Source organism: Zeus faber (assembly GCF_960531495.2).
Source record: "Zeus faber genome assembly, chromosome: 12".
Classification (NCBI taxonomy): domain Eukaryota; kingdom Metazoa; phylum Chordata; class Actinopteri; order Zeiformes; family Zeidae; genus Zeus; species Zeus faber.
The window spans coordinates 20,963,655-20,986,966 of NC_137196.1; the positions used below are offsets into that span (position 1 = coordinate 20,963,655).

The window sequence follows — 23,312 nt, forward strand, 5'->3', positions numbered from 1 at the left end:
CTCTTCGACTTCAGATTTCCACTGCGGAGCCGCGCTGGCAGTCGTCCTGGCTCTGGGCGAAACGGAAACATGGCGACAACAGAGCCACGGCAACGACGCCCTGTGACTCACTGCTCCGCACACCCTGTATGACTTGTCTCCCAATGGGACACGTGGCGTTTCGGCAGAGGGGTGAGAAATTCCAGGTTCGCAAAGTAAAACTTATTTGACTTGTTTTGGGTTTTTTTTGCCCCGCCCATGCACCGATCCAGCTGGTTTCACTCATTAGCAAATCCACGTTGACCGGTTGAAATCCCGGAGCGGAATTAGTACTTTCTAAACCCGGGATCCTCCGCTTCGGAGATTTTGAAAAAAAATTTGATCCTCAGTCCCACGTTGCCCTTATTTACACATTCTAATAAGCGATTGGGTTAGGTTTTCGTTGCCCCAAAAATCTCCCAAAAAGTCTGATGAAAATGTCTCGGTCAATTTCTCTGCGAAAACCTTGGGCGGACCAAAAATAAGTGGAAGGTTTTAGTTGCTCTCGGGGGGGGCTGCAACAACGTCAGGCTGTGCCAGCTACAAATTCAATACCTTGCCCATAGATTTATTAGAAGGACGAGAACAGCATCTTTCAATTTGATCACACCCTCGCCATCAGGACAACTCCGCTGTCCAAAAGTACAATACCCAATGATTTGTCATATTATATTATTACTCGCCATCCACTGCGGCCTGGTCATCCTTTGACGGGGGGGCGGGGGGCTCACACAAGGGGATGCCGTTGATTTCTCTGTGAAATGTTCGTGAAGCCCCCTTAGAGACTGTGATTGTGATTATGGCCCTTATAAATAAACTCGACTTGACTCGACACCCTATTTGGAACCCGCCGCATTTCTGATGACCTGCTTTTATCGGTGCGCATGGAGGGTAGGTGAGAATTACAATGACTCAGCCATGGTTTCCAGCCTGCCAAGCTACTGACACCCATCCTAAATATAACTGAAAAGCATTTTCGATGCAGCAGAGGACGGGGGGGCACTCACAAAACCAAACCCTGTGCCGGGATTCGGGGCCGTACTTTGATTGTCTCTTCTCTCGCTGTCTGTTCTGTTATTTTTCCCCCGCTCAAGGATATGTCACGGCAGCACACTGCGGGATGATGGGATAATGTTTTGTTTTTTAATCTCGCTTTTCCGGTCAACTGTTTCGACACCTGCGTTTCGACACTGAGCCGCGCTTACAGATATTTGAATGCTCGATCATCTCACGTGTGTCGTTCGGAAGGGTTCTCACGCTGGACGTGTCCTTGTACTTCCATTTTTTCCTGTCGACTATGATTAATCGTTGCCGGGCAGATTAAACCCTCATGCTCGGTAAAAATCCATTGGAACAGGGCGGGGGGGGGGGGGGGTTTCCACCTCAGGGCAAATCCGCTGGATTACTTTTGCCCCGGACAGGGATTTTATCTCATTTAGGCTCCAAAAAACAAGCATTTCTCACCCTTCAGACACATGGTAGGCTTCACCAAGTCATATTGCTGCAGATTTTTGGGAGAAAGTCGAGAGAAGCCATAGATTTAAACCCTACAGTTTGGCCAAGATGTATGACTGGACTTATTTAATTCTCGGGCTATATCGCCGACATGAGCTGTTTACTTCTAAAGGTGACGAACTAGTAATAACTAAAATCACCAACCTGAAAGGAAACCGCACGGAAGGAAATGTTTTTACTGGAGACGAGATTCAGACACGTGTCCGTCCTTGTGTCTTAGGAGTCCTAGAGCGTGTTCAGACGTCAAAACAGGTGGATGGAGGCATGTCAGGCCCTAGCGTAAAACCGGGGATGCATTTTAATTATGTTGTTTTAGCTTTGATATTTTGTCGGCGGCGATGGCGGAACACGTCATACGCCGCAAACAACTCATCCATATGTAAAAGTAAAACATGGAAATTGATTTTTCAAGGGTTTTAATACTTCAAAGGGCAGCACTTCACGATAACGATACTTTGCTCAAAGGATTTTATGCAAAGTTGATCATTTACCAGTCTTCATCCATCCGCGGTCGTTTGCCAATATTGTGCCTCAGGAATACCTTCTGAAACGGTTTTCAATGGCACACTTACCACTAAGAAAGGTCTCTTGACGTGAGGGCAGAATACATATTATCATCTGGTTAAGACGTCATTTGACAGAAATTTTATTTTTTAGAAATGAGGAAAAACAGCATCTGGTTCACTTAAAAATAGACATTTCTTTGATTTGAAAAAAAATACCCAAAAAACACTTAACACAACCAAGGCTGGTAAAATAATCTAATATTAAGTCCAATAGATTCCTCTAAATCCAATAAAGGCAAGAGAACTGCAGTTCCAAGGTCCTTCCCTAAAAATAGAGCCTAAATTTGGGCTTCTTTTTTTTTTTGCGTAAATGAAACCCACTGTAGTGCCTGCTGACCATACGCTCGCTATGAATGTGTGTCACTGCAGTAAATCTGGACTTGCAGCAGCAGCAGCAGCAGCAGCAGCAGCAGCAGTCCCCGTGCATCTCCTCCTCCCACCTCCTCTCCTCTCCAACTGTTGGAGACTCAGTCGCAGACAAGAAATTAACTAGGTCAATGAGATTCCTTCATGTTCTTCCAACAGAACCCCACGAGCGAAGAGAGGAGAGGAAGCCGGGGAGACAAAGACACCGCCTCAGAGCCCCTCATCTGCCGTGAGGACCAGCGTCACAACGAGAGAGCGGCCGAAGAACCACCTGATAGCGATTCCCCACCTGGCGGTAGAAACGTCATCTCCGAATGTGTTTTTGATGCCAGGTGCAATTCGAAGAAACTCGCCCGACGCCAGCGCCTGACGGCAAAAAAAAAACAAAAAACACGACAGACCTCCAAAGGTGGAGCAAAGCTACGGAATTGTTATTTGTTGAAAAATAACTCTTTCTGGCTTCCACAGAGAAAATCAACAGAAATCACATTCCGTTTGGTACACTTCCAGAAGCATGATGTGAGCGTATCCAATATTGAATTTATAAAGGATTTGTGACAGTAGGAATAGCAAAGAACTACAAAAAAACACCAAAAAAAAAAAACCCTCTTTGTTTGTCGAGTCCCCGCTTCTCCGGCAGACACGGCGAGAACACAGAAAGACGTTTGTCGGTGGGTTGCTGAAAAATTCTTTGTTCACCGAAATCAGGAGCAGCAAAGCAGGCCTAATGAAATATATACGACCACCTGACATGAAGGCTTCCTTCAAAGGTTGCTGTGGGGAAAGCCCTCGACTGGTCTCTCCTAAAGGCTCGGCATCCGCGCTGCGCACCGCGAAACAAGGGCGCCTTGAGCCCGCGAGCCAAAAGAACAACAGACGGCCCCGTCATCCGGACCTCCCAACCCGTTTAACAGGTCTGCGAGCCGGACGGGGCCTGCGGCCGTGTGATTACAGCCACTCTCTCTTTCTGCGTCCCCCCCCCAAAGTCTTTCCACTCTCTCGCCCATCTGCGCTGGAAAAAGGTCCACGTATACTGTATATCTTTAGTGCCAGTGTGCATTAAATTTTTATTGAAGTGATCAAGTAAAACTTGATTTCTGGCATCCTTTACAACGAAATGGCACGGCGTTCCACGAGCAATTTAATGGGTAAAAATAATGTCGCCGTTTTAAAGGGCGATTCAAATTCACACTTGCAGGAAAAATAAATGAACCACGTCAGGATAAGGACGTTCTTTTTTTGGAAAATAATACCTCAACGGTTCTTTTGCACTGCAATAGAGTGGAATTCCCACAACCCATTGGTATTTTTGGTAAAATAAATATATATATACAGTATGTAAACTGATAGAATTCTGCAGTGTGCTCTTCCCTTACTCCCCCCATGGGAGAAAAATCCCAAAACACGCCAAGTGGTTTCATAACAGCCCTTCTTGTTGGATTAATCCATGCAGGGGTGCCAATCCCTGGGCCAGTCTCACACTGTGCAGCCTCTGATAGCAGAGAGCGCCGACTCCACACGCTGGACGTTGGGGCTTTAAAAGCCACCGTGGGCTCACTGCAGATTCACCACCGCGGCAGGAGGGTTAGAAGACGAGGTGCTTCAGCAGACACTCTATGTAGGTCACTGTTCCACTTCACGCACGTTTCTCATTCTCCGTCTCTAATAGTAATTGCTTTATTTATACGGCACCTTTAAAAACACCGTTCACAAAGTGCTTTGACGGATGAAATAAAAGCGGCGTGTGCAGATCGCGAATTTAAAAGGCAGAGGAACGCTCATTAACAGGAATCCAATTCGTTCATTAAATTGAAAAAGCCGATAAGAGGCGATACAAATAAATAAAGAAATGAAATGAAATAAAATAATAAAATATAGGTTAAATAAATAAATACATTAATTAATGAAAAAAAAAAGGGGGCGACGTCACATAAAAGCAGATCCATAAAAACGGGTTTTGAGGAGTGATTTAAAAGCAGTCACTGAGCGTGCCGCATCTCCTAGGGCAGGTCGTTCCAAAGCTGAGGGGCCCTGACAGAACAGGCGCTGTCACATTTAGTTTTAAGTCTCGACTTTGGAACAGCTCCAAAGTCGAGACTTCTTTTAGTATGTAGTCCATTTTTTGTACATTTTGGTGCTCTTGTCGATTGTACTATTATACAGTGATACAAAACACGGTTTTCACATCACAATACTCCGTTTTGTGATCCAAATAATCGTAATCTGTGGTCCTGTAATCTTGAGGTTTGAAATATTTGCGATATTCACATGATTTTAGAGTTAACAGTTTCACAGAAAATTCAATACATTCTTCTATTTGGCATCAGTTCTACCCCAGAATTTAAGAGGGACCTTAGGTACGGGGCATGTTCGGTTACCACGATCTAAAAAGTACGGAAGGTCAACAAAACGGTTCCTTCAAAATAGTTTAAGTTGATTCATCTTTAATAGAGGAATATATAGTATAAGTATACCTTCATAGGAGATGAAGGTATACTTCTGTGGTGACCATACTTCGGGTTCTAAATCCCAACTTCGGCAGCAGATCCATTTGAATGGTAATCAGTAATCATCTGTGTCGGTCGTTATATTTCGGGTCTGGGTCACATCTTGCACGGTGTGATTGAACAGGAACGGGGAAGGAGCGACTTTTTACATCCAGTCCTACAACATTCTCATCAGTGAAACACACCCCAAACACGCTCTCAAAAATTCTCAACTTTCCTTGAGTCGCGCTAGAGGGGAGAGTCCACGGCAGGTCGCTCGAAATCGAAAAAAAATAATAATAATAGATTTCCATTTGAACTAATGAATAATCTATTATATGTTTTGCTTCCTTTGGATATTGTCTTGAAGGGTGATTTGTGACGTTAGGTTGCCATGGCTGTGTGTTAATAAAGGTCTCGCAGGGCGCACACACTCCATTTCTGCTGGGACCGCCATGCTACTATAAATGCACATAGTAGATTAGTAAAGTGATAGTAAGGTGTCGTGGATGAGAGACTGTGCCAAATGGCAATTATCCAGTGAATTGAGCCACGCTAGCGGAATATATTTAAGTCTTGCAGTCAATTTCGCTTCTAGTCTTTGCGCGGCGCGACTCTCTGTCTCTCTGTAGAATGGCCAGACAGCTGAAAAACACCAACATTCTTATCGTTCATAATCCGCTCACGCACATTTTTTTTTTAAGCCCATCGTAATGGGGGAAAGAGTCAAACCACGGAACCAAACAAACCGCAGGCACATTTCGATATCGGACACGGAATCCAAGACATGGATTTGCGTCCTCTGGGTCATTGGCTCCCGCTCAAAACTGATAAGCGGCCTTTAACAAAACATCCGTTTTGCGAGCAGAGGGTCTTAAGTTGCCGGGGTCCAGACCTTTGACTCCGCCACACCAGTCGACTGATTCCTCCGGTCCGGCATCATGACACGAGACAGCGGTTACACAGTCGATCGATCGATCGGTCCGATCGGCGCCAAGGGCGGGACCGACGCCGGTGTCAAGCCGTGCCCCTCCCGGAAACCAAGGAGGAGTAATAACGACAATGGGGAACGACAAGATAGATGCTGCTCCACTCCTAAAACCCCGGCAAAGCCAGTACGTTGGCATGGCTGCACATTAGTGTGGACTTAAAATGACGTTCGGTTTGGGCGGAGATCGTCGGGTCTCTTGTGATGCGTTCGTGTAACGAGTCGGCAATTCTGTCTGATATCAGGCAAGGCCTAAAGACGTGAGCTCCAGAATATCGACTTTTGTTTTTCTCACTTGCTGACCTATTTGGAGAGAAGTCTTGAGTCCTGAGGAAGACGCTTCACGTGACGGATAGGGACATCCACCCGCCAAGCTCTCCATACTGACTGGCTCCGGCATTAGCCTACTTCCTCCATGTTGCCAGACGGCACATTACCTGCCGTTGTCACCATCCATTAGTCTAAGCTACCGTAACCCAAGCAGGACCGAGAATAGCCGCCTTTCATCTCCCGCAACCAATAGGAACACTTCAATTTCACAGCGTTCAAACACATTTACCGCACGGCTTTTTGAGAGCGGGGGGGTTTTTTTTTCCCCCCGCCTCAGTGTGAAAGGACACCGGGCATGGAAACATAAAAGGCATTGTATTCAAATCCTGATGTAGACCGCTGTCTATGACACGGCAATTCAGAAAGCAAGCGGTGTCTTTTGACCTTAAAGCCGCTACTCCAGTGACCGAAATATCCGCCCGACAGAGCTAAACGAGCATCCCTCTCCACGAGCCCACAACAAACATCAAACCCAATTTAGGAGCTTCTCATTAGATGGAAGCATGGATACAGAGAGGTTCTCAAGCCCGTTCCCCCCATTTAGTAAAGGGCAGACATTTACAAATTCTCTAAATAAATTGGGTCTGGTCATTTCTGCAGGACCATATGGAATCATTGCTTCTGAAGGAGACCTCCGGTAAGATTTGGGTTCCCATCCGATCCCCAACACATTCCCAACCCCGTCCGATCGGGCCGGTGACCCCCCCCCCCGGGACGGGGCAGCAAAGTCCACTCGAGATCTCCCTCTGCTTGTGTCCGACGCAAAGGCTCCTGAGCGTGGGCGAGCATCGTGCGGCACCTCATGGCGACAAATTCAACTTGCCGCTTTTGACCGCGATAAAAAACCGACCTTTCCCCGGCGTCCACCCAATCAACAGTCAGCGATTCATTCTCGACCCTCTTCATCGCCGTCACCACCATCGCTTTTCTCCGCAAACACATTTCTTAATTTTTCTTCTTCCACATTTTCTTCTTATAAATGAAGACTTTGCATTGAATCAATAAACTCTTGCGGCTATTTCCGATATGCGCCACACTGACCCATTACTAAAAAAAAAACCTAAAAAACACTGCTTCGACCTCTCACGGCCTCCGCCAGCGACTCTCCTCCCCCCTCGCAGAGCCGCCTTTCCTTCACCTTACCTCTTTGGCCCTCTCCAGCTCGTTGTACACGGCCTGTTTGGAGATCTCCACCTCGATGATCTTCTGCCTCAGCAGCTCGTTCTCGTCTTCGGCTCGGCTGCGCTTGTCTTCCACGCTCTCCAGCTCGTTGTGCAAACGCACCGACACATCTTTGGCCACCTGGGTTCATAGGGACATGCACGTTAAAGATCAAATAAAATAGGTTAAGACTGTATTCATCCTGAAGGAAATCCCTGCGCCAGCACTTGTTCAAGAGAATACACAGTTGGAAAAGCTCCATAAAGATAAGAAAGGTGCATAAAAAGAGGGTGTGGAGTAAGAAAAAGTCATCAAAAATACTGTAGTTGTTTCGCAAATTAATATAATGCATAATGTAGCAAAAGACAGCAAGAAATATGCAAGATATACGTACAGATACACATATATATGTATATACTATAATAAGTCGACTTATGTCGGTCAGTCCCAAAGCAAATGTGCATTTCATAAACCCATTGTATTTTCTCACATTTCGGGGTATACTCGATACACACAAAAAAATACACAATGAAACATAGGCATGCAAGGATAACACACATACAGTACATACGCATTCACAGGGACACGCAAACACAGACCTTCAGGTCCTGCTCCAGGTTGCGGAGCAGGTCTCCGTCCACGTGGCCGGTCTGGGCCACCCGCAGGCTCTTCTGCTCCGCCTTGCGCAGGCGGTACTGCAGGATGCGGCAGTTCTTGTTGGAGCGGTCCAGCTCGCGACGCAGCTCCTGCAGCTGGTACACCTCCTCCTCCAGGTAGCTGTCCCGCACCTCCTCCATCTCGGCCCGCAGCTCGTCCACTTCATCCTGGAAAAAACAGTGAGAGGAGAAGGTGAAGGGGAATATGGTAGAAAATACAGGAAGATGGTAGAAGAAGATGCTTGGGTCTGGATTTTGCAGGGCTGATGCCAATTTTTGTGAATTTAAGAGGCTGATTGGTGATCGACTCAGAAGTAACTAAATGCAGCTGCAGCGGCAAGTCCTATTAGGTTGTCACTGGGGAAATCACCGCCGAGTTGGGAGCAGCACCTCTGGAAACCAGCCTCAACAAACGATAAACAATGTGAGCTTTACAAAGCTGGAGTTTATAGCAGGGCTCACATCGGAAACAGGTTGCATCAAAGGCCCATGCACAAAGACGCATTACCTGCTGCAAGGAGTACAGCAGCTAGCTCCCTGAGATATCGGGAAAAAAAGTAATATGATCAGATCCGATGAGTCATCTCTCATCCTGTTTCCTCCGTCCGGATGGGTTCACGTTCGGAGGAAGCAAAAGGACGCCTTCAGCCCGCAGTGTCCGTGACCGACTGTTTCACATGGCGGGGGTCTGTAGTAGTATGGCAATCCATCTCATGGGAGTCGTAGGGCCCAGTTGCTCTGCACAGTTGTATACAATATCCAAGGGATAAGAGGACAAGACACCCTACGGCGCAAACACAGTTCGCTCATGGTGTTCCCATATTCAGGGATGATAATGCTCGCATAGAGGCCGATAAAATACTCAGGAGTGGTTTCACGAACGCAGTCAACCGCCTCCCATGGCCTCCCCCATCACCTGATCTGAACACCATTTAACTTTTATGGGAAGCTCTTGGGGTTGAGAGCGCGTACGTCTGGATTTCCATCTCCTTCATCTCTCCCAAAACAAAGAGATTTATCAATTATGAAGGAAATTGACCAATTTATAATATGCCTTTCAACATAATGCATACATGCAAATACCTCCAAGAGCTCAGGAATCAGCGGGAGGGACGCTTGTTCCGCTAGCGCTTATGATGTAACATCGCCAGTGCTCAGCATCGCTGGGACTAAGCATCTTATCTATTGAATTGGATGCATATCTTTCGAATTTCTTTCTGAGAAAAAAAAACCACCTGGCCTGGCAGGGGAGGAGGGATAAAGGGATAAAGAGGTTCATCCAGGGTGCAATAGTGGTATGTTTTTATCTTTTTGAACCATTGGGGGATCGGTTGGCTGGCGATGCCGCGAAAAACGAGTTTGCTTAGTAGATTTCCCCCGGGAGGGATTGACCGGCATCTCATGAAAAGGCTAGATGTTGAAAGGGGGGGGGGGGGGGATGGGGAGGAAGTGACAGTTAATAAAAACTGATTCTATCCTCATTTAAGAAGCACGGGCCGCAGTGTCATCCGGCGGAGGCTCCGGAGGATGGGAGTCGAGTGTTGCAACACAGGGTCGGCCAAATCGATAGCCAGGTTGAAAGCCCAACTTTTGCTCAAGGCAAACAGCGGGTAAGACTGGAGCGTCGATGCCGCTTTTGAGTGGGGTTTGATTTGGAACGCGGTGCGGGTTTGGATGAATGAGAACGATAACAAAAACGAAGGGCGGAGGGTCAGTGGGGTAAAAGTGGGTTTTTTCGAGGGGTCAGACGCCGAATCCAACCTGTGGCCTCAGTGACATCACCGACAGCGAGAGGCCGGAAATATAAGCTATGAAAACGCTGACGCAGGACAACCCCGTGACCACGACCTCTTTAAATATCAGAAGTGGCAGTGGCAACCGGCACTTCCAGACAGTGTGTGTGTGTGTGTGTTGGTGTGTGTGTGTGTGTGTGTGTGGGGGGGGGGTAGTACACTGCAGTGGCCCATCTGGCAGACTGACAGCAAGGCAGAACCCCCCCTCACACACGGGACATCTGACTGTTATCAAGTCCTGTGGGACAGAGCCATTATGCCAAGAGCCTGCAAAGCTGATTAACTCCCTTGTCTCTCTCCAGCACGCCGGAGAGCTAGAGAGCGATGCGAGCATGGAAAATCCCATCTAAAACACAAATGAGAGTGTTTTAGATGGGTGTTTATTTTTATTTTTCAAATTGCGCAATAGAAATTTCTGCATAGCGGGGTTAATGCAATGTGCGTGAATAAAGCGATAAGGGTGCTCAGGAAAGAAATAAAGAGCCAGAACTTTCATCCATTTAAAAAAAAAAAAAAAGACCTAAAATAAACCGTGTTATCGTATTTCTATTCTTTTTCCTATGTAACATACTCTCACAAGCAAAATAATGTGTGGTATTACTGGTGGGGAAAGGTGACTATTTCGTGTTATAAAAGGCTTAGTGAACTCAGCTTGCTCTACATCTGTTTGGCACAAAGTGTTGACAGTATTGAGGTCGATGCGTGTGAAGCATTTCTCCAAGAAGACATCATGACCAATGGCACCAGAGCTCTGGAGCGAGCTGGAGGGGTGCCACTGCCATCCCATCCGTCTCAATGCAAACCAGATCCACGGGGGAAAGCTGGCGAGGTTAAAAAGTAAAGTGCAGGGATCCCACACAGACGCCCTGGGGGATGCATGTAGGTTGTGGCAGCATTAGAGGCTTAATCCGAGATCTGCATGATTAGATGTTCGTCTTTGTCTTGTTTTGCATCGCGTCTATTTTTGTGTATTCTACACATTCTGTTCAGAAAGAAAACCCAACGCGACATGCACCGAGTCTCCGAAGGAAATGTCCCGTGGAAGCCCTACCTTGAGGTAGTCGTTTTCGGAGCGCAGGTCCTCAATCTCCCGCAGTAGATCCTCCTCCATCACATCCCTGGCGCCTTGCTGCTTGGCCGGTGCGCTTGTCGCGGCTTTCCCCTGCCTGCTCCTCTCCGTCTGCGGAGCTCCGGCGCAGTGCTGAGGCTGAGCCACGCTTCCCCCGGCTGCAGCCGCAGCGTCTGCCGCGCGCTGCGGCGGGGCGGCGGAGGCGGTCCGCACCGGCTCATCCACTCCCACCTGATCCCGGTCGCTGGATCCGGTCCCGGACTCCGCGTCGCTGCCCGCGGCCGGCACCGGCCTGTGCTCGTCGGACAGCGGCTCGGACGGACAGTCCGACAGGTCCGAGCTGCTGTCCGTCTGGCTGACCCTGCCGAGGGCCGCGCCGGTCGGGACCCTGATGGGGGACCCATGGCTGAGGGGACCGAGGGAGATGGAGGCTGGTTTCCCCTTCTTGCCCTTGGCGAGGAGCGGGCTGCTCGTGCTGTCGGGTCTGCCGGAGGGTTTGGCCTCCGGTGCCGCATGGACCGGGAGCTTGGCGGGCTTCTTCGCGGAGGCGGACTTGCTGTTACTTTTCACCGCTGTCGGTTTGTCTTTGGCTCCGATGATGTTGCGCCTGGAGCTGCGGGTCTGGTTGGCCGAGGACACCGCGGAGCACTGCTGCTGCTGCTTGCTGAGTTTGGGGGATTTGGGCACGATGACGGGTGGCTTGGCGGACCGGGAGTGCACATCCTTGAGGAACGGTCTGGCCGGGGACGGAGCTCTGTTCAGCCGCTTCTTCTCCAGCGGGTGGTTCGGCGGTTTGGTCTCGGTGCCAGAGCCGTTGGAGCTCTCCATTATACACCCGCGCCGGGGAGCGGACGGAGGGGGAGGCGACCGGCAAGACGTCTCTCGGGGGGCTCCGCGGCAGAGACGCAGACTCGTTGATCCGCCCCGTCGGGGATCCGCACCCCGCGGGTCCGGCTCTCACTCCATCCCGTCTCCGGCATTCACCAGGTTGTCACTGCGGCGTCCTCCGGCGGAGCGGGCGGGGGGGCGGGGGACCGGAGGAGGCGGGGGGGGGGGGGGGGGGTGGCACCCGCACCGGCTGCCGGCGGAGTGAGGCTGGGGCTTCAGAGGAGACGGGGGGCGGCGGGCTCCGTTCGGATCAGATCTCCGTCTTCCGCTGCGGGCTTCTCCATCCCTGCGTCGCGCGCGTCCTTCCTCCTCCTCCTCCTCCTCCTCCTCGCGCTGCGGGTCCGAGACTCGACGCGCGTGAGACGGAATCGGCGCGGCGCATGCGCGAGGCGCACGGGCCCCCGGGATCCCGGGGAGCGGCACGCCCCGCCGCGCGAGAGGCACGCGCGCGCGCGGCGCCGGGGAAACGGGAGGGAGAGCGGTCGACGCGTCCGTCTCACGGTTACCGCGGGGGGTTCGGCGACACAATTCGCGAGTATCTACACCACCACGAAGACAAGACTGGTCAACCCCACGGCCCGCGGGGGGGGGGGGGGGGGAACAACGTGATGCGTGTTGCGTAAACACGTTTTAAATGTGATGAAATGTGTTTTCGCTCCTTACGGCGGCTCGCATCCAGTTGTAATGTTGCACCAACACCCCCTTCTGTGACGCTGTATAATACTACTACTACAATTACTATAGACACCACGACTATACTACTACTACTACAGTTACTACTACAACTATTACTTGTACAACTACTACGCTACACTACACTACACTACACTACACTACACGGGGTCTGTGCGTCCACTCCACCCTCCGACGTGACATGTGCGTCACAGAACAGAACACAAACGAGTCAACCGGATACACATACGCCCCATAACTATCATTACATTATATTTCATCACGTATAAATGATGCTACATGTGTTCCGAGAGATGGTTTATTCGTGGAGGGAGAAATATATTTACGGGGGGTTTCCTTTCTTGCGCTTAAAAATGTAAATAATATAGACACCCCGGAGTGTAGTGTTAATACATCTTTTTCTACTTGTATTTATTGTATTATATGTATTTGTGATGTGTGACACATAATTCCTTCCATAGACAAACGGTTTTTTTTTTTTTTGCTGTCACATAACTCCAAAACATTTTCAGGTAATAAATATAGTTTTTTCTTTTATTTGCAGTTCATTAGTCAAAGAATGCAAAGTTATGCACAGCACGGATCCACTTGCCAACACATTTCCAACAAGGAACAGGTTTAATATATAGTAGGTAGTTTTGCATCTTAAAACTGAACGTATACTAAATAACATACTTAAATCATCGACTAGTGTACAGCTGGCTACTAATAAAGAACAAGGGGTTGGTACCAAAGGTGACTTTAGTTTCCATATTGTGCCCAGATGTAACTGATCAATATCCCCTACGCATAAGGTAATTCATGACCAGAAAATCCCGAAAACGTCTATTGCAATGAATTTAGGATGCTGACAAAGAGCTATGAGATGTTACTCTTTCACATCAGCAGATAAAGCAGGTGTCAAATTTGTCAAAAAAAAACGGATCCACTACTTCAGATAAAAATTAAAATCATATATATTTTTTTGCCTCCTCCAATGACCCTGGAAGTTTGAAACCTTGACACACATAATATACATATTTCAAAAGCAAAACACACGACAGTATAGCATGGCAAGACAGCTTGAACAGTATCCAAAGAGGCACTTTCCTCACCTTTAGACTAACCCCAATGTCCGAAAAAGAAAATAGTCCAACATCGATGACACTGCATTGATCTAAAATAAAAATACATTTTTGAAAGAATAAAGTAAAATTGGCCTGTCGTGCATTTTGTTGAATACAAATTAATAACGCCTGTGAACACTGCTCTGGTTGAATTGTTAATATAATATGGGCTTAATTGACCTTTGTTGGCATCCGGCATATTGCCTGAAATATCCTCTGTGCACCAATCTTCTTCAATCTGTTTTTTGGGGGGAAAAAAAAAGGGTTGGCACAAACCATGTCAAGTCACTGATTAAATGTATTTTATATGCATATCTCAAAGGTTAAACAATATAGTTACATGCATCAACCGGCATTCACACAGCATGTGCAAGGAAGACGCCTCTCTCTGGTCCGAAATAACATCATGAACAAAACATAGGAACAACTACACCTCAAAAATCTCTTACAAGACCTCCAACCCCCTCCCCCACACTGCATATCAACAATCTCCGTGGAGATTTCATCCGTTAGTCCATTACGAGACACTTGGGAAATCAGGCTTCACCAGTCCGACATAATGACCTGTTCAGAGCCAATCATAATTTCCTGAGTCACTCAAAATGCTCAACATGTCCGCTCACATTTTAAAACCTCCTACGGCGGGTCACTTTTTTTTTTTTTTTTTTTATTATTATTTAATGAGAATAGAGAGGATAAAATACATAAATTAAAATGCCTAACGATATTAGTAAGGAAACAAAAAGGCTAATGTGTGAAAATTTCTCACTGTCCCCATTCCCTCTTGGCAGGCAAATATTGCACCCACAGTAGGGCCCCCTTATATAAATGAAACTAGTGACGACAACCACCATCCCCAAGATGTGTATTTGTACTGCTATCAAGGAGGTTGGGGGATGAGGTGACATTGATCTAGTGTTTTACTCCTTCTCAGAAACACACTCCATTTTAAACTAACCTCCTGAACAGTTGAAATTGTCAGCTTTGTCGTAGCCAAAATGGATTGTAGTGCAAAAACAATACAATCTGTACAAAGTTAACTCAAGCAATTCCAGCCACCAATACTTTAAGGCAATCGGATGCAAAACCGATACGAGCGTCAACCCGCAGCTACTTCCTCGTCGTCCGTGGGACTTGTACGCATTCAAAATCTGCACCTCGTCAAAATAAAAATAAAGGTCCAGTCATTTAGAGGAGCTGGTCTGCGCCATTTTCTAAGTGTATTTACATCATTTCAATTACAAAACAAGTATGTGCTTTTTGTTTGTCTAAATGTGCATCGTTCCGCGCAGACACTGCTTGGTAATAACAGCCTACCTAGTTACAAGACTCTCAGTTCTGTACCTAGAGCTAGAATTTAAATCCAACACAGGATAAAAGTGTGACTATCCCTCGTCCATCAGCTCGGAGCTGCGGATATAAAGAGACCGTCAAGGATATTTTTAGACCTTCTCCGAACCCAACTCCGTTAAAAAAAAAAAAAAAAAAAAACAGAGGAAAAATAAACTAACAAACAAGCAAACAAGTGTTACTACCCCCGGGGCTGAATCAGGTTCCACTCCTGAGAGTGTGCAGTGGCAACCAGACGGCTCGCTACCTAGAAGGGACCTGCAAGGCACAGTTAAGCGAACAGTCCTGGAGATGAGGTAGTCTGGGGTTACACCGGAGCAGGGGATCGGTACAGGAGGTCTAAGTATTAGTGTGTCTGTGTTTTTTTTTTTTTTCAATACGTCTTAGTGTAGAGCTTTAACATTGGGGGGGGGGGGGGGGGTAAATATTGGTTGGAGGAGTGTCTGTGTGTCTCTCAGCAGTACTGTTACTCCTTCACTTCCAGACTGCTGCTTTGTGCTGCTGCCCCCTGGTGGCCAGAATGGTTCACTGCACACACCAGATGGTTAGAGGGTGGGGGGGGGGGGGGGGGGGGGGGGGTCTGTTCGGACTCTCAGCAGCAGCGCAATCGTGGAGGGGCCAACTCCGGAGGCACTTCCGGTTCAGGCTGCAGAGACAGGACACTGTTGGAAAGCTCCTTGTTGGGAATTTCCAAAGGCATCTGTTGCGGGACCGGGAACAAAGGAGGAGAGCGAATGCATTTACATGCTCATTACGGGGCATTTAGCTGATCCACTTACTTTTCCAGACACCTTTTAAAGACAACAAGAGTAAAGTAAGCTCCCGTTCCTAAATACTTAATTTCAAAGTTTAAGATAAATGAACAAAAAAAAAAAGCCCCTTTAGAGCCGCCAACCTTGCTAAGGACGTCGTCGACAAGCTTCAGGAAGATCTCGTCCACATTGAAGTTATCTTTGGCGCTCGCTTCACAAAAGCGCATTCCGCTGATCCGAGAGGCAAACTGCGAGGACAAAAGTGATTCATTTTGGTTCAGTGCCTTCGGGGAACGACCGCGCTCCCGTCTAGCGCACCCCTGTCACACGGCGCGTCGGACCCACCCTCTCAGCCTGCTGCTTGGTGACGACGCGGTCCGTCTCGCAGTCCAACTTGTTCCCGACCAGGAGCAGCTCCGCTTCCTCTGAGGCGTACTGGCACAAGAGGGGCAGACATCTTAGGTTGACAACAGGCCCCGCCCTTCGCAGCATACACAACCCGCAGAGACGTTCTGTTCTACAAATTTTTCACATTTCATATTTTATATTGTTTATGGTGCTTACTTTGATTCTTACTTACTTTTAGTTCCGACAACTCTTTATTGATGCTCTCTATTTTCTGCTGTCACTTTTTGCTGCTGTAACTGTGCAAATTTCCCCGTTGTGGAACTAATAAAGGTTTATCTTATCTTCTCTTCTAAGAGGCATGTTACTTAAAAAGTGGTAAGCGGTGATAGGTGGTGAAAAATAAGCTGTTCTCTCGCCAAAGGTGGCCTGGAAACGTGGCAGTCCCCAATCACTTTCCACAGTCAATTACCGGAACCGAGTGAGCGGGCAGTGGATGTGTTTACTAAAATGCAGCCGAATCATAAGAGGATAAAAGAAAATATCTAGTCATTCCAACATAACACCATAAACTCGATTTTTTTTTTTTTTTTGCGTTTACCTTGTCTATCATTTTCATCCACTTGGGGAGGTCATCGAAGGTCTCCTGCTTGGTGATGTCATACACCAGCACTATTCCCTTGGCTCCTCTGTAGTAGGCGGAGGTGATGCTGTTGAACCTCTCCTGGCCAGCCGTGTCCCTGCATGGGCGGACGCAAAGGAAAATTTTTATCATCAGGAATGCAATCTGTACTCACCGATTATTAAGTTGTTTATTGTTAAAAAAAACAACAAAAAAAAACATTTAAACTTAAGATTTTATATAATGATTCAATTAGAAGCATTTTGATAATTAAACAGTATTTCCACTGAACAGGTGTATGTTTTCAATCGGCTGACACAGTCACAAAATTTCAATTGGCGATTGTCATGGAAATAATTATGATTAATCATCTTTTTTTTTTGTATATTGAATACCGCCATAATAGTATAAGGCTATGACAGTCCAATTATACAAATCTACCTCGTGAAGGAGACATTGACACCGAACATCAGAAAAGGAAAATTTGGGTCGAAAGTTACAATAAACGACAACCACTTTGCGATTCTGATCATCGCAACATTTCTAAAATTGGCTCAAAATGTTGCTTGAATTTGGACATAAACAAATTACTGTAGAATCCCATCTAAGGATTTCACAAAATGATTGTGATTGTGGCGATCGTGTAACAGTTGCATCGGATCAGTGTCAATGATTTATTTTTCTCTCCGTAAACCAGAAATCACTTCAGGGGGAAAATAAAACATTTTAAACTGAAGGATGTAAATAGGGAAAATAAGCTACAAAGCTAAATAAGCTATACCGACCTACAGACAGACAGACAGACAGACAGACAGACTATGTCAAGTCTACGTTGTGATTCATCTGATCATGAGTTGGAGTTTCGGTGGCGAAGCCGCACTCACACTTTGAGCCGCACTGTACCTCCGGTGCCGTGCAGGAGGTCCCTCCCTCCTTCCCCCCCGTGTGAGTCAGAGTCAGAGCACACACAGGCAGAGTCACATGGCCGTGTGTGTGTGTGTGTGGGGGGGGGGGGGGGGGGGAGGGGTTAGGGGGCCCCGCCCGAGATGAGCCACATTTAGGATGGTCATCTTGAACCGACATGTGGAGGAAGAGAGGAGCAGAAGGACGACATGGGAGCGAGGTGGTGGCGGAGGGAGGGGGGGCGGGATATGGAAGCGATGGTGGGAAGAGGGAGGGTGGTGGTGGTGGTGGGTGTTAGTGAAAAAATGACAAATGAGTTCATCTGGGGGTGATGGATCACACACACACACACACACACACACACACACACACACACACACACACACACACACACACACACACACACACACACACACACACACACACACACACACACACCCTTCTGAAGCGTTAGCTCTGTTAGTGCACACAGCCATTGGAGCAACGCAGCCAGAAGCATTAAGGGTGGTGGTTTGCGTCTCAAAATGTAACTAAGTTCTATTTATTAAAGTCACAAGACGTTCTCTTCGTGATAACAGACTGTGAAGCAAACCACCACAAAACATCATGACTTTCATTGGCTTGCAGCAGGATTGACCGCATTACCTCCGTGATTAGCCAAAATACCACTTTTATTGTGTTAAGAAAGTTTACGAAGTCATTGAAAATAGGAATAATACGTCCTTTTCGCTGGTCAACATCAGATTCACAAAGATGAGAATCCGCAAAGGAAGTGTAGGAATAATCAGTCTGTTTAGTTCTCTGAGAAATCTGGTATTTAAGTCTCCTGGAGAAGGGGGCCCACAATAACAATTACAACTTCATTCATTACGTTATTATAGTGATCGACAACTTCCTAAAATAGAAAACTGAGGTGAGTGGTACACTGAAAACACCTGCAAAAACACATTTCAACAGCAAGTTGCACAAACAGTGTATTACAATAATAAGAGATTGGATTTTTACTTGGGAAACTCACGCTGAAAATGCACGCACCAATAACAGATGAAGTGATTTGTCAAAGAAAAAAAAAGTGCAATAATGAAATTTGGAACCAGTGGTGGTAAATGTGTGACCTCTACATCTCACGAATGCCGGGACGCATCCGCTTCGCTGAGCCCCTGGCTGCCGGAGCGGCAGCGTGTCAAACGGTTGGGCCCGGGAGATTCACCGCGACGGGGGGATTGAAAGGCCGTGATGTCACCCGTCCAACGCACTCCCGTCCATCACACTCACCATATCTGCAGTCGGATCTTCTTCCCCCGGAGATCAACCGTCTTGATCTTGAAGTCAACTCCTTCAGGATGGAAAAAAAAATGGAAACTGCGTTGGTACAACCTCACACTTCCTCCGTAACAGTACATACTTGTGATACTTCTGGGTGGGGGTGGGGGTGGAGGGGTGGGGGTTATGGCTGCAGTGCCGGGCAATGTTTTCCTGACATACGATACACTGGAGCTAATTGGGGTGAGATACGCTGAGAGAGCCAAGGACATTGAGCAACTTGAAAAACCTTGGAAGATTGGAGCGACAACGGCTGCCAAGACCTTCTTGACGGCGCTCGCCCTCCGGTTTTCGTGATCGCGGGAGGTGACGCCATAACGACCCATCTCAAAACAACTCCTCCAAGCGGCGTCGCAGGGACGACGGGCGCACAAAATGGAGACGTGTTACAGCAGCTGCCGGCGTGTGTGGATGTCTATTTCGGTGACGGCAGGCCGCCGTGTTGGTCACGGAGCTGCGTTCTCGCCCAAGCCACACATGTAAACATGTGTCGCGTGAACTATGAGCAGCGAGGTCTGATTTTCCAATTTCCAAATCAGAATAATTATGCTTCACAATCTTGCTATTGACCAAGAAGGACGATTGCCTATTTGACCTGAAGCACAGGACTCCCCAAAACTTAAGCCTACGCGTATAACAATTCATGACCATTTCCTATATTCACTGGAGCCACAGACAGATTTGTTTTTTTGTCATTTCTAACACAGAAGCCAGTCCTTTAAGGCAGCGATCCTCAACATGTGGTCCAGGGACCCAGAGTGGTCCTTCAATAGGCTCGAGGGGGGTCCCCAGAAAACTGATAAAATAAATGATTATGAATTATGAATAAATTATTAATATGTAATATTATTTCACCTTAAGAGAAAGTACAACAATGAGGGTTTTGAATCATGATTTCACTGTTTTCTCCAGCATGGCAGTTTGGACTAAATCACATCTAACATTAAAATAACCTTGAGGTGTTGAATGGAGGGTTTTCTGTTGTGGAAACAGGTTGAGAATCACTGATCTGAGGCACAAATGGGAACATAACCGTGAAGGATGTCGTTGTGGTGTTGTAATCCCACCTACACGAAGGCAGGGTTATGACCAGCAGCTGCTTTTTACGGAATTAACCTCAAACTAACATTCAATGACAAAGTGAAGCTGTAAATACTGTTGTTGGATCAGCTGTTTACTTCCATTACACAGGAAAACAGCGGACTAATGTAATGTAATGTAATGTAATGTAATGGTCTGAAGTACCCTCCAGCAAATAGACAGAGCCCGGCGTTATTTCGCCAATAACGCCAAGCGGACACGCAAATAACGCGAACGCGAGCGCAGCGCCCTCTTACCGACGGTCGACTTGCACGCTTCGCAGAAAGTGTCGTCCGTAAACCTCTCCATGAGGCTGGTTTTACCGACGCCGCGGGAGCCGATGATGATGATCTGCAGTTTGTAGTCGGCGGGTCGAGGGGGGAGCTTCCTGCGGCGCGACGCAGACCCCGGCGCCGGGGACGAGCCGGAGGAGCCCCCGCCGCCGGCCCTCCGCGGGACGTCGTACCTCGGATCCATCAGTAGCGACGCATTTTGGACGAGTAAATACCGGGGGAAATGGCCGTGAACGAAGGCCGCGGCGGCGGCGCTGCCAAACTTTCCCTCGTCGCCGGAGAAGTTGGGGAAAGTTTCTCACTGGCTGAGAGTTGTTGTTCTGCCATTAGAGGCTCCGGAGGAGGGCTCCGTCGTGACGTCAGCGGCCACACCGCTCGCACTTCCGCTTCCGTCAACTGTCACAATAAAGTGTCGAATGCGTTTCTTTTTCGGTCATGTTCAGTCATGAATTTGTCGATGGTTTGTGACCGTTTGGTGTGGTTTGTTACGACCACCTTATATCCCGAGTTGAACGTTCTATGTTTGATATTGTGCCCTTTGTATTTTACTTCCCAATCCTCTGTATCCCACTTTCAGTTTGTGAGGCACTGTCGCCATATAAAAGGCTTTATTTACTTACTTATTTATTATTATAATTGTTTTTGTTATTACATACATGTAATTATTATGATTATTATGATTATTAATAATCATAACAATATTATATATATATATATATATATATATATATATATATATATATTTTTTTTTTTTTTTTTTTTTTTTTTTTTTGCTTGCTTGCTTTGCTGCTTATCATCCCCGGAGAGAAATTGTGGTGTTACATAAATCATCACATCACAATATTGTTTTTCTTATTATTCTTATTATTAATGGTATGATTATTCTTATTATTCTTATTATTAATACAGTATTATACTTATTCTTATTTTTTTCCCCTCATTACTCCGGTCCTGTAGGTGGCGCTAGCGTACCAAACAGCCACCTCCGCCGGCCGAGGAGTCGCCCCTTTTGTTGTTGTGTCAGTGCAGGTCCAGTTTGTCCCCGCAGCGGCTTCCGTACTCTACGCCGCTGACGACGTCGCGGCGGAGCGGAGCCTTTTAATCCCGACGTCGGCGGTCTCGACGTAGTGACGTCCGTCTCCGCCTCAACCCGAACCCCGTTCCGCGGCCGTGGAGGAGCAGCAGCAGCAGCAGCAGCAGCAGCAGCGAGGACCCGCACAACCAGCATGGCCGCGCAGAAGATAAACGAAGCGCACGAACACATCGCCAAGGCAGAGAAATGGTAAGAGACGCCTGTTCCGCCGCTCCCCCCGCCGCACCGGGAGACGGCGGGCTCGCCGACGCCGAGGCCGCGAAGGCCGCCGCGCAGGAATGTGGCTGGTGTTTGTTGACGTCACAGCGGTGTGTCGCCCGCCGCCGAGCGATCCGTCCCGTGGGATTTGTCGTTGTTCGCGTCCACGGTTTCGATGAGGTGTCAGTTGAACGGCGGCCACCCGCTTGTCCTCGGCTCGAGCGTTAGGGTAAACCCTACCCACCTACGCCCGTGCCAGACTGTTGATACGTCGCCTTGCGTACCTTCCGCCTCGGACCAGAAACATGCGTTAATAAAAACAAATGAATAATCATTCATAATCCATAAAGCAATAAATCGGTGACAAACCGCTAAGGTGTCGGCGAGCACGTACCCTACAGACGAGGTAGGCGCATCGATGCAGAACTGTTGTTGTGGGCGCGTTGTTTACGCGCTCGCTTCGCTGCATCTCATCATGTGATGTTTATTTTTTGTTTATTTTGTATTTTCTTTTGTAGCCTAAAAACTAGTTTCACGAAGTGGAAGCCGGACTTTGACAGTGCCGCGTCAGAGTATGCCAAAGCAGGTGAGATCGGCGCTCAGCTTCTGCGTGACGGGGTCGTTGCGTCGCAATTGAACTGACGATTTGGGTTTTTCCCTCTGGCGTCCCCAGCCGTGTGCTTCAAGAACGCCAAGCAGTTTGACCAGGCCAAGGACGCCTACCTGAAGGAAGCGGAATACCACACGGAAAACAAGACGTATCCTTCCTACCCCCCGCACTCCCATCATGTGTTCAACGCCCAGCAGAGATTCAAGATGTTTATTTGTCACATACTTATACATACGTCATACTATATATGCAGCGAAATGACATTGCAACGCACCGAGATTATGCACAATGAGTAGTAACTGGTCAATAGCTACTGGCACAATAACTAACTAAACAAACTGATTCCTAGAACGCAATTCCGTTAGTAAATATAATAAAACAAGGGTCATATATAAAGTAAGAATACAAAATAGAAATGAAAGGAATAGATTATTATGTATATACAGTTATTTGCTGTAAAGTTGCATGTGAATAAAGTGAGGTAGTGTGTGTGGAGGTATACAGTACAGTATACAACATACGGTACAGCAATACAGCAACACTGAACAATGCAGCAATGCAGTACAGTATGCAGTAACCCAGTGCAGTGATACAGTATGCAGTACAGTATGCATCATACAACACAGTGATACAGTATGCAGAACAGTTCGCATCATACAGCATAGTGATACAGTATTCAGTATAGTATGCATCATACAACAGTGATACAGTATGCGGAACAGTTTACCTCATACAGCACAGTGATACAGTATGCAGTACAGTATGCAGTAACCCAGTGCAGTGATACAGTATGCAGTAACCCAGTGCAGTGATACAATATGCAGAACTGTTTGCATCATACAGCATAGTCACACAGTATGCAGTAGTTTGCATCATATAGCAGTGATACAGTATGCAGTACAGTTTGCATCGTACAGCACAGTGATACAGTATACAGTACAGTATGCGTCTTACAGCACAGTGATACAGTATGCAGTAACCCTGTCAGTGATACAGTACAGTATGCGTCGTACAGCACAGTGATACAGTACAGTATGCAGTAACCCTGTCAGTGATACAGTATGCAGTACATTTTGCATCATGCAGCAGTGATACTGTATCCAGTACA

The 23,312-nt window shown here is 47.4% G+C and overlaps 3 protein-coding genes across 3 annotated transcripts in view; 1 reads left to right on the forward strand and 2 right to left on the reverse strand.

The window, feature by feature from the left end:
- Positions 1 to 11,776, reverse strand: part of mtcl1 (microtubule crosslinking factor 1) — a gene marked incomplete at both ends in the record, with an annotated part of 51,714 nt that extends 39,938 nt beyond the window's left edge. The window contains 3 exons of the mRNA XM_080010427.1: positions 7,413 to 7,571; positions 8,030 to 8,254; positions 10,931 to 11,776. Coding sequence (XP_079866553.1) covers positions 7,413 to 7,571; positions 8,030 to 8,254; positions 10,931 to 11,776 — 1,230 coding nt within the window. The remainder of the gene's footprint in view (positions 1 to 7,412; positions 7,572 to 8,029; positions 8,255 to 10,930) is intronic.
- Positions 11,777 to 13,045: 1,269 nt separating this feature from the next.
- On the reverse strand, positions 13,046 to 20,673 carry rab12 (RAB12, member RAS oncogene family). The gene is made up of 6 exons (XM_080010854.1): positions 20,268 to 20,673; positions 18,883 to 18,943; positions 16,684 to 16,822; positions 16,083 to 16,172; positions 15,881 to 15,985; positions 13,046 to 15,685 (listed from the first exon to the last, which is right to left on the reverse strand). The coding sequence occupies exons 1-6, from the start codon at positions 20,485 to 20,487 to the stop codon at positions 15,578 to 15,580; spliced, it is 723 nt and encodes a 240-aa protein (XP_079866980.1). The 5' UTR covers positions 20,488 to 20,673; the 3' UTR covers positions 13,046 to 15,577.
- Positions 20,674 to 21,340: 667 nt separating this feature from the next.
- napgb (N-ethylmaleimide-sensitive factor attachment protein, gamma b) overlaps positions 21,341 to 23,312 on the forward strand; it is a 6,177-nt gene continuing 4,205 nt past the window's right edge. Inside the window, exons 1-3 of the mRNA XM_080010855.1 lie at positions 21,341 to 21,585; positions 22,113 to 22,180; positions 22,268 to 22,352. Coding sequence (XP_079866981.1) covers positions 21,530 to 21,585; positions 22,113 to 22,180; positions 22,268 to 22,352 — 209 coding nt within the window. The 5' untranslated portion in view covers positions 21,341 to 21,529. The remainder of the gene's footprint in view (positions 21,586 to 22,112; positions 22,181 to 22,267; positions 22,353 to 23,312) is intronic.